Consider the following 11,198-nt stretch of genomic DNA (forward strand, 5'->3'; position numbering starts at 1 on the left):
TCAACGTGATGAGTGGGTAGAAAATCAGTAATACAGAGCTGCCAATAGACTTGAACGGAGTACACAGTAAACGGACCCGGTGCTGGGGGAGCCGGGCCTGTCGCCCCCTTTCGGCCGCTGGGATCGTCACGGCGGCTGGACGCGGTTCAAACTATCCGCCCCTTGTCGCTGTTGTCTCCTGCAGTGTGAGTGGCGAGAGCCTGCCAAAAAGACTAAAATGGCGCTTACTTCCCAGGGAACAAAGAAAAAAGTTTGCTACTACTATGATGGTGAGTACTTACGGGCCTGCACTTTGGACAGCCGACGGACTCTCCGGGAAAACCGGCCACTTTGCGTCAACAAACGTTGCAGTTTGATTTCGCCTGCTGCTAACCGGGCACGTTAGCTAACCGAGTTAGCTTCGAGCCTCCGGCTGCTCTCACCAGTCTGACGCCGAGTCCGCACACGCTTTTAACCACCACCAATACCGGATCGCTTTCCCTAAATGCAATGTTTGTTTTTTTTAATGCACACCTCTTTCACGTTTCTGTGCCTGAGCACACGTCTTCATCAAGATTAGTTAACGTTACAAGCTAGCGAGCTAACAATGGGAACGCGAATAGTTCATTGTCACCGCAATTAACGTCAGCACTAAGCTAACAGTAACGCGGCTCGCGTAGCTTCCTCCAAATGCCGGCCAGCTTCCCAGAATATAATATCTTTGGTCAGTAATCTTTGTGAAAGTAATCCAAACGAGCACGACAAAGGTGATTTGATGGGACAGTGAGAGGTCCGGCTGCAGTATCATAACACACATACAGGGTTGAATTGTTGAGTCCCGTCACTTAGCTCTTCAGTGCATCGACGTCCATTGCCCAGACACACATTTTGTGCTCACTTCATGCATACATCTGTTCAGCTCTCCAAATTAAAATTCACTAATAATACAACCTCTTCTTTTCTCTCATTGTAGGTGACGTTGGGAATTATTACTACGGGCAGGGGCATCCCATGAAGCCCCACCGAATCCGCATGACACACAACCTGTTGCTCAACTATGGCCTCTACAGAAAGATGGAGATATATGTATGTTAAGTTAGATTAACAGGTGGCTCCGTCCGATCAGTGGAGTTTGTCTTTGGGTCTGAGTCTCAGGAACTTGTCCCCTGTTTTTCAGCGTCCACACAAAGCGAGTGGTGAGGAAATGACCAAGTATCACAGCGATGACTACATCAAATTCCTGCGTTCAATCCGACCAGACAACATGTCAGAGTACAGCAAACAGATGCAGAGATGTAAGTTTGACTGTGGGCGAAATGAATCGAGCTGTCTTAAGATATACTGTGCTCACTTGCATGCTGTTGCCTTGCAGTTAATGTGGGGGAGGACTGTCCAGTGTTTGATGGTTTATTTGAGTTCTGCCAGCTCTCAGCAGGGGGCTCAGTTGGTAAGTTGTTCTTCCCTCAACACCATTCTTACAAACATGCTATGGTGCACTTTAATCTCGCCATCACTGCCTCAGTAATCTGTTTAGTTTAATAAAAGCAGGCTGTTAATTCTTTGCCTCCTTGCTGTGGTCCAGCTGGTGCTGTGAAGTTGAACAAACAGCAGACAGACATTGCGATCAACTGGGCTGGGGGTCTGCACCATGCCAAGAAGTCTGAGGCATCTGGGTTTTGCTACGTTAATGACATTGTACTGGCTATCCTGGAATTACTGAAGTAAGTACAAAGGATCTATTGGAGCCACTCAAGAACAAAGTTGTTTTGAATTATTAGACAGTACTCTGAATGGTTGGTCAAATTAAAAAGTCCTTGTGGCGTTTAAGTAGATGAACATTAAAGCTCTTTCCCCACTTTTTAGATACCACCAGAGAGTTCTGTACATAGATATCGACATCCATCATGGGGATGGTGTTGAAGAGGCGTTTTACACCACAGACCGTGTTATGACAGTTTCTTTCCACAAGTATGGAGAGTACTTCCCTGGCACAGGCGATCTGAGGGTAGGACTTTAATTTAGTTGGTAGATTAAAGCCATGTTGCAGTTATAATACACCAAGTTGATATTTGTCTTGTTCTCTGCAGGACATTGGTGCTGGGAAAGGCAAATATTATGCCGTGAATTATCCACTGAGGGATGGGATTGATGATGAGTCATATGAAGCCATATTCAAACCTGTGAGTAAATAATTTTCTTACTGGCCACATTTCCTCAAGAGGTTCAGATATATTTGAAAGTGGTGGTTGTTGTTTGTGTAGATCATGGCCAAGGTGATGGAGATGTACCAGCCGAGCGCAGTGGTTCTGCAGTGTGGAGCTGATTCTTTGTCAGGAGACAGGCTTGGTTGCTTTAACCTTACCATTAAAGGTAATTGAAATATGATGTTAAAATACCAGCAAATATCTATCACTGTCTTAAATGACCCAGAGGAACTAAAGGTGTTTTTCTTACACATTTTGATAATCCCTCTCCATGATTTCTGGTCAGGCCATGCTAAGTGTGTCGAGTACATGAAGAGCTTCAACCTCCCACTGCTAATGCTTGGTGGGGGGGGCTACACTATTCGCAATGTGGCACGGTGCTGGACTTATGAAACTGCTGTAGCTCTTGATTCCTCCATCCCCAATGGTGAGTCAGTATGCTCAAGTTGTATTAAATATATGCAATCTGGTAACGTGTATAATACATAATCAGTATATATTGTATATGAAATATACAATTAAAAGAAATGATCAGTTGATTAAACTAAGACAGCTTCTCACATATGTCAATGTTCTTATTTTAATTTGTCAAATTTTGAATAGTTTTGGTAATCACAGATGTTTTTAAACATCTTTTTGTGCTATAATAAAAGACATTTGTCTTTTTGTGATGGATAAGAGTAGTCAGTAATAAAAAAATAATCCTTACCCCAACTTCCTTAGTAGACTCTTCAGTTATTCTTGTCATTGACACAAAAGTATAGCCAAAAAAAAAAAAAAAAAAAAACCTCTTTCAATTTCACAGAGCTCCCGTACAATGACTACTTTGAATACTTCGGTCCAGACTTTAAGCTGCACATCAGCCCTTCCAACATGACCAACCAGAACACCAACGACTATTTGGAGAAGATCAAGTGAGTTCATGAAAGGGTCATTCAAATTGCAAAATTTTTTTCTCTGAATGTGTTACACAATTAACATTGCACACCATCAGCTGAAGAATGATTCACAGATTTCAGCAGCAACTGCAGTAGCGTAAATGTTTCTTGTATAGTGATTGAAAAGTTGAGAACATAATCAGAAGAAGTCTTTGATTTTATCTGCTTTGATCACTTTGTGAACGATATATTCAACCTGCTTTTTCTTCTTCAGGCAACGCTTGTTTGAGAACTTGCGCATGCTGCCACATGCCCCAGGGGTGCAGATGCAAGCCATCCCTGAGGATGCTGTGCAAGAAGACAGTGGAGACGAGGATGAAGAAGACCCCAACAAACGCATCTCCAGTAATAACCTTTTTGTGGGCATTTTTTCACCATCTAAAAAGTCTGCATTGTGTTGTAAAGTGTCAAATTTTAACTGTCCTGTCTTCTGATCGTGTAGTCCGTGCTCATGACAAGAGGATAGCTTGTGAGGAGGAATTTTCTGACTCAGAGGATGAAGGTGAAGGAGGTCGCAGAAACGCAGCCAGCTTCAAGAAAGCCAAGCGAGCCAAAACGGAAGGGGAAAAAGAGGGAGAAGAAAAGGAGAAGAAAGGTGAGGAGGAAACAAAAGGTATCTATCCTTTTTGTTTTTTGTTTGTTTTTAATTTCACCCTCTTTTTAAATAGATCTTGTAATGATCTCATTAATTCAGAATATATTAGTACTACCCTGAATTATCTTGATGGCCATAATTTTTTTCTCTCACTTTGTTACAGAAGTGAAAGAAGAAGAGAAGGTGCCAGAGGAGGAGAAAATGGACACATCAAAGTGAGAAAGTGCACACATTCATTGACCATGTTTTCCAGCAAGTGGCTGATGAGCGGGAGTGCTAATTATTACCTTACTCTGGGTCTTGTAGGCCAAAAGAGGAATCCAAGACACCTTGAGGTCCTCAGCATCCAATGATAACAGAGCAGCTGATCAGATCGGATTTTTTTTGGCTTGATCTTCTTTCCAGGTTGTTGCTCTGGCAATTGGTAATGGACTATACATTTGTAATGAAAGATCCTACTCCTTCAGATGCGATGAGGATCTTTACATGTTTTTCTAGGACAACTTTTCAACTTTGTTGATTATGGACTAGAGTCAAACTGAGTGTTTTTGAGTATTTTTTTTTTTTTTTTTTTTAATGCTGTTATTTTTTGTGCTGGATCTTCTTAAGCAATGATGTGCTTTTCCCCATGTGAAGCAACTCTGTAAAGATGGCTTAGTACATGTATGCTTTTATATATCTAATTGATTTAATTTATTTAAATCATAGATATTTTGGTTACTGTGTTGTTTTTTCAGTCTCACTTTAGTCCTGTGCCTTTTTGAATATGTAGTTTAAGCATGTTTGTACAATAGCTCCTTTTCTTTAATACAATGTGTCATTGGTCATGCCTGCTAAGGTCACCAAAAATGGTTAAGGGGATTGTCCAAACCAATGTACCTCTTACATGTCCCAATATAAGTTCATTATGTTATATCTAATGTTTAATAGGATGTGTCTTTACCTGACAAAGTGAAAAGGTCCTTGGTAAATTTCTGTGACTCACAATGTTGAAAATGTTTGGGTCCAGCATCAGGTTTAGACTCCAGTTTGGACTTCGGTGTCCAATTTAATGTATAGTACTTGGTGTAAGATGGGAAGGAACACAAATGCCAGAATTCATACATTTGTTGTATATATTTGTAGTAAGTGTTTCACCAGAGAGCTTGAAATGTCATTCAAATCTGCCAGACCCCAGTGTGTGACCACATTTTAAACAATAAAAACTGCCATAAGAAGTGAAGAGTCATAATGTCTGGTTTGAGGTAATGTATGCTTCTTACATTTTTAAAAATAAGCATTCTGAAGTGAAGATACACATGACAAATTTCTGTACTTTTAAAATTATACAAACAAGCTGACCTTTTCAAAACAAAACAGCAGTGTTACATCAGATAAAAAAACCCTACTTTTTACGTAGAAGGAAATAAATGTCACTATTACTTTTGCTTACGTCCCCCAAATGTCCTTCAGACATTCAGCGTGTAACAGACACGTGAACTAAATGAACTCTCAAGATGGTGTCTTATCCAGTCAGACCCAGCAGTTGGCAGACTACATTACCAGGTTTAGCTACTTCAGAGCCACTCACTCTGCTGCACTACAGTGCTGTCATCCAGCAGTTCATCCTGCTCTGCAGGCTCAGCTGTAGGGGTGACCTCTGGATCTTTCCCTGGCTTCGGAGTTGGAGTTTCGACATTTCTTTGGATACGCACCTGAAACAGTAAATGTGAATAAAAAGTGAGATATCAGAGAATATCCATGATTTAGCAGAGCAGAGTGAATTGCATGTATGGAATGTTTTTAACTATATATGGATATTTGGGAAAATGGTTAAAAGAAGATGTTAATTACCAGTCACTGCTCCAAACTTGAGGCCAAAATGAAAACTCAGTCACAGCTTAATATTTTTTTTAATGTTTGTATGTTTTGTTTTTTTATGTTTTTCAAACCCCACATACAGCAAGTAATCCGTAGAATTTGTAAAAATCTGTCTGGCTAATGATAAGGTGCTGCTTTTATTCCAGTAAGCCACGACACAAGTCATAGAAACCAACATGAAAATTGTTTACAACACAGTTTAAAAGTTTCAGGTTGAGTGGCTGCTCAGCAGGTTCTGCAACAGCTGCCATTAAAATTTTGTTTTACCATAATGTTGGTAATATTGGTCCAAATAATAATAATAAAAAAAAACTGGCCACATATGAGATAAACATGAACAGGCATTTGTGAGGGCCATGACAGCGAGACAGCATGAGATGGGGCAGACAGTTATGTTGCTGTGGTCACCCATCATCACTGGTTTCTGTTGTCTGTCTAAATTAGCTTCAGTGTGTGTACCACTAAATCTTATGTTGGAATTGTTGTTGTTTAATGCTGAGTTACAATGTTGTTTTTGTCATAATGTCATAGTCAGATGAGAAATATCAGTTTTTTCCTGTAAAAGTAAGTTGCCATGTGCATTTTTCTGTCTGATGTAAATATATGAACCAACCGTTTGACTGAACTTGTTATGACAAGACGTATTACTGTCTTGCATAACATAGGATCTACACTCTCGCTAGAAATGCAAAAACACTGCCTGATGGGACGATGGCTCACCCTCCTAGCATGGATCGGCCTCCTCCTGCATGGGCACAGGTAGAGGAACGAAGTGCAGACTGCAAAGCAGCGGAATGAAAACACCATTTCTACCACGGACATCAGAATGAGTGGCACCCACAGAATGATCGTAGTTGCCTGGTCAAGACAAATACCACAGTACGTAAATGATCGATAGCTGTTTTTTTCCCCAGCAGATCAAGTCACTGTCAAAACTACCAGTGAATAAATACATAAATACTCACATATATACGGGTGGGGTCGAAGGGGCATTCATATGTGATGCTAGAGGAGACGAACTCATTAAAATTCCTGCAGTGTGTAAAAAGGCTCTTGCCTTTATCAATAATGGCCTTTACCACAGACACTGACAAGCCCAAGGTGGAGGCAAGTGCCAGGAGACCAGCCAGGAAACCAAAGACGAGCAGGACCCATTTCTGCAAAGCCAACATCATAACAAGCTAATCAAAATCAACAAGTGTTGAGGCAAAAAATAAAATAGTTATACTAATTTGCTGAATGCTTTTTACTTCAGGGCAGATAAATGGCTTCACTTTCTGAAGTAAACGAAAGAGGGAAGCAGGACAACATATTCCACAAAATTCTTTTGAAAGAATTCTCTGCATATGTACCAGTGAAATTGGATCCAAACTTTTGAGTGGTACTTTATGGCTATATATTTTAACAGATTTAAATCCATATCTCCACATAGCATTCACTCAAAACAAAGGTCAAGTTCAAACTGGATCCAGAATACGACAGAGAGTGGTGGCTAAAGGAGGGAGAAGCCGGATTTACCAGGATCCTCTTTTTCTTGTTTTTGGACAGGAGAATTCCTATTATTCCACCAATAATTCCCTAAGAGACACAAGAAGTCACACATTCAGTAAGAAAGGGCACATTTGGAGATTAAAGATTTCCATTTATTGACACAACTTACAGGTATTAGCTGTTTTCTGATCAGGCTCTAACAACAAATTAGTAAATATTTTTCCAGTCTGATGAGATAAACCTAATTATGACCCACTGATATATGTTACATTCAAAATAATTTGCAATATTTATGCATATGTCCTGCCACTTACCACCAAGCCTGCCACCATGGCAATGACATTAGAGATGGCGTAGACCATGGTGCGGGCCTGCTCATGCACATTGATGTGCCTGAGCACAGCACCGTGGACCAGTGCTCCAAGAACAAAGTTGACATGTCCCACCAGCACCAGCCCCAGCCCCATTTTCATCAGGGCTTTGTTGTCCTTGAGGTTGGCACAGCATATTCCTAGAGGAAGCAGAAATGTGTTGCATTAGGCTCTGCACATCGTGACCTCTGCCAAGTTTTTTGCTGGCAGGGACTAAGAGAAGAAATGGTGTAATGACATTGTGCACATTTCTTTACTAAACAAGATCTGAATTATAGAACAAGCTGCAACTGCACTACTGACATCTCATGAGAACTGACTTTATTACAGCATTTCAGTTTCAGTAAAGTGTAAAGGAAGTGGGCCAGTGGTTAGGACACCATAGCAACACTTGAGAATAAGGCAGCAACCACAATTATCCCCGGCCCCTGCAGCGCTGACGGGGAAACCTCATGCACAGCGACAGCAAAAACCTGCATCTATGGTTCAGAGAGGGGGTCTGACAGAGATTGTGTTGCATTATTCGTTCCCTCCTCTGAGGAACAGTGCAGCACCCACCCCTGGAGCCCACGTATAGCCCTCCTGAACCAAACCAGACAAAGCCTTGGGTGGGGTGTTCAACCTGGCCTGAGGGGGGGAGCAGGGACAGATAATGGCCCCCGTCCCTCTGCTGACTGCTGTGGAAATACTCACTGTGTTTTAGGTCATAATACTCTTTGTCTAATGATAGCTGCTTACTACACTGTAGGGTGGAACCATTTGTAACGCATCAAAGCACAATCGTGAATCCCATATAGCCCGTCCTGCACAAAACATTTCATTTCGCTGAAGGTTGAAACTCCAAATGATTTACCAAGCTGACTTCTTGGCCTAAATTAAACAGTTTCCACTAACAAATTCTGGAAAACTGCACTCCGTGCGGTAAAGACAAAAGGAAGGCACAGACCGCGCCTTAAAAACGTTATCCTGCTCCATAGACCTGCAGTCCGTCGCTGATCAGAAACAACCACACAAGTTCACTTACCAAGATATACCATGGTGGAGTCTTATATCAAATTAGTGCACAAGTTGTGTTGAAGTCATTTCTGACAGCTTGTTTACACGCTACTAGTCGTTGGTCCTTGTCTTCCTCTATTACCGCTCACCTGCCGACGCACACGTACGTATCCAGAAGCCCCGCCCCCAATACCTGTACAGACGTCACATTCCAGAAGGGGCAGAGGGAGGGGCTTTAACTTTAGCGTAATAATGCTGCTCTCGTGACAACTTCTCATGTTTGAGGATCGTCTACTTCAAAGTGAAATAACAAGAAAAAGTTTGTAAGTTTGCAGGACATTACCGAGATTGACGGTGACCCTTTTCTCCAAATGTAAAAATCTATGCAGTGTAAAGCCCCAGTCCTTTCTTTCCTTAAAGCTTTCTTTTACACATTTATTTCCTGTTTTCACTTCTTCTGGAAAAAAAAGATCAGAAAATGGAAGTAAACATGGGGTATTCCCTAATGTAAATGTGAAGCAGACAGTACAGTAATAGACACATGATTTTATCTTAAAAGTTTACAGCTGCATTGTGATCTTTAAAACATTGTGAAAACATGCCAGATTTGAAATGATTTGAAATTTTCACAATATTTATATGAGCAAGATGCATAGTTTCCCTAATAGTTTGTTTATTGTAAACACCTCCTGTGAAGCAATAATACACACAAAAACAGCAACTGTGGTGTTGAGGTTGAGACCCATCTGATCACAGTTGTTAGCTCGATTGCCTACACCTGTCCTTCCTGCCACTGCACCTTATTAATGTCACACTAGCGGCAGCTGAGTCAACAGAGTGCCTGGTCCACTTTGAGTTTTACAATGGGGATTCTAGAGCTATTTCTTTGGCTTTTGTTTGGGCGTTTTGTTGTGGTGGCCTCTACGATAAAAGAAGAGGATGCTCCATTTTCCCAGCGTTTTAAAGAGTTTTTTGGAGATCTCATGCCTTTTCCATTTGAAAGGAATTTTGATTTGACTCCGTATGACACCATCTTCAGCTCCTGGCAATCCCAAACCCCTGACTTTCACATGCTTGCTGAGTTCCCTCCCATCATGAATGTTCCCAGAGTTCAGGTGTTTTGTGATGAATATCGGCTGACTGTGCTGGTTGATCGACAGTCCCATGGTGTCATGCTGTCTATGGAGGAGATACAACTGGGTGATGGCTGCTATAGCAATGGCGAGCAACCCAACCAATTTGTGTTCACATACAGTGTGAATGAGTGTGGAACTACATATGTGGTGAGCTAAACCGACTTGTCTTTATTTCCAACCCTTTTATAAGGACTCTTCTAAAACTGCTGTGTCTTGCAGATCCAAAATGGCTTGAAAATATTGACAAACTCTCTCCACTTGAATCTCAAAACTCTGAACTGGTGGCAAACTCCTTCCACAGTACAAATCACCTGCATCCCAAACAGGTGAGCTAGCAAAACATCTCATGATTTTACATACTGAACTTATCTACTTAACTGTGCTAAAGACAAATGCTTGTCTTTTCAGGTTTTCTGAAAATGCTGTCTTTTTCACCTCAATGATGCCTGCTGAGACTGGCAAGAGCTTTAACATTGAGGCCATGAATCGTGAGGGTTTTTTTTTTTTTTTTTTTTTTTTTTTTTTTTTTTTTTAAATTAAAGATTCTGTTTAAGTTTTTTTAGTATCTTATTTTTTTGTTTCCAACAGCATCTTGGACTAGTGCTGCCCAGTCAAATGTCTATGACAGAGGCCACGTTGTCAACCTCCAGGTTTCTTCTCAAACCAGGCCTGATCAGCAGCTTTTCATCCAATCCTGCTTTGTCTCTGCGTCCCCTGAGCCTCAAGCCAAACCTAGACATTCACTCATAATGAATAAAGGGTAAGAAGCCCATCTGCGGTTTATCCTTTCTTGGCTGTGGCTCATTTTCACCGTAGTTACACGTCTTCATTCCAGCTGTGCAGCTCCGTTGGGGTCTCCTCATCCTATTGTACAATTTGTGGCCTCAAACAGAAGGGATGTGGTTAATTTTGTTCTGAACACATCTTATCTCATGTCTCAGGTGAGTTTAATTTAAAAAAAAAAAAAAAAAAAGGGGCTCACTGGCATGTTTTTGCTGATCTGATGTGACCTTATGACCTCTTCCTCCCCATAGCTGTACATCCACTGCAGTGTGCTCATCTCAGCCCAGGGTGTCACCTCTGGCTCCAAATCCTGCAACTACAACATAATCCAGTCAAGGTAGAGTACTGTTAATCAAACCACATCTTGTGACTTTGAGTCTTGCAGTGTTCACTTTCCCTTTCAGGTGGGAGGACCTAAGTGGAGATGTTGAGGTGTGTGAATGCTGTAGCGTAAAATGTAAAGGACCATCAGTCAGACAACTTCCTGAAGGTCAGCATTGCCTCTTTTTTTTTTTTTTTTTTTTTTTTTTTTTTTTTTTCCCCCCTCCCTTCCTCTCTGACCCAAGAGAGGAAGGGAGAAAAAAGTAGAGTAGTGGATATGAGTCTGGTTTAGCTCAGTGGCTCATAAATCCATGTATATGTATTTTCAGATGCCAAGGCTACTGTCAGCATGGGGCCCTTAGTAGTTGTTGACAAAGACACCAAGATGAGCATCAACTCTGATGTCCCAGACACACAAGAAGCCAACCCTGGTCCCTCAGGTACTGCTGAAGAGACAGACGATGTGGTTTCTGGTACTTCTACATCAAGAAGTGCGCTTTCCTCTCCTCCACACGGGATAGTGG

At 41.5% G+C, this 11,198-nt stretch overlaps 2 protein-coding genes across 5 annotated transcripts; one reads left to right on the forward strand and one right to left on the reverse strand.

The window, feature by feature from the left end:
- The first annotated feature begins 121 nt into the window (after window positions 1–121).
- LOC115035990 (probable histone deacetylase 1-B) lies at window positions 122–4,934 on the forward strand. Of its 4 annotated transcripts, none has more exons than XM_029494068.1 (14): window positions 122–269; window positions 953–1,065; window positions 1,157–1,274; window positions 1,352–1,426; window positions 1,562–1,700; window positions 1,843–1,984; window positions 2,067–2,159; window positions 2,241–2,349; window positions 2,470–2,610; window positions 2,989–3,097; window positions 3,336–3,466; window positions 3,564–3,734; window positions 3,880–3,931; window positions 4,023–4,934. In XM_029494068.1, exons 1-14 carry the CDS (start codon window positions 218–220, stop codon window positions 4,048–4,050), a joined length of 1,473 nt encoding a protein of 490 aa, XP_029349928.1. In that variant the 5' UTR covers window positions 122–217; the 3' UTR covers window positions 4,051–4,934. The 4 variants fall into 4 exon arrangements, with proteins under 4 accessions (XP_029349928.1, XP_029349930.1, XP_029349929.1 ...); XM_029494070.1 differs by having other exon boundaries at window positions 3,883–3,931; XM_029494069.1 differs by having other exon boundaries at window positions 3,564–3,716.
- A 15-nt stretch (window positions 4,935–4,949) lies between these two features.
- tmem54a (transmembrane protein 54a) lies at window positions 4,950–8,616 on the reverse strand. The gene is made up of 6 exons (XM_029494072.1): window positions 8,463–8,616; window positions 7,382–7,578; window positions 7,095–7,154; window positions 6,542–6,733; window positions 6,297–6,434; window positions 4,950–5,410 (listed from the first exon to the last, which is right to left on the reverse strand). Exons 1-6 carry the CDS (start codon window positions 8,473–8,475, stop codon window positions 5,273–5,275), a joined length of 738 nt encoding a protein of 245 aa, XP_029349932.1. The 5' UTR covers window positions 8,476–8,616; the 3' UTR covers window positions 4,950–5,272.
- Between the last annotated feature and the right edge of the window lie 2,582 nt (window positions 8,617–11,198).

The sequence above is a fragment of the Echeneis naucrates genome, chromosome 22 (assembly GCF_900963305.1).
Source record: "Echeneis naucrates chromosome 22, fEcheNa1.1, whole genome shotgun sequence".
In the NCBI taxonomy this organism is placed as follows: Eukaryota; Metazoa; Chordata; class Actinopteri; order Carangiformes; family Echeneidae; genus Echeneis; species Echeneis naucrates.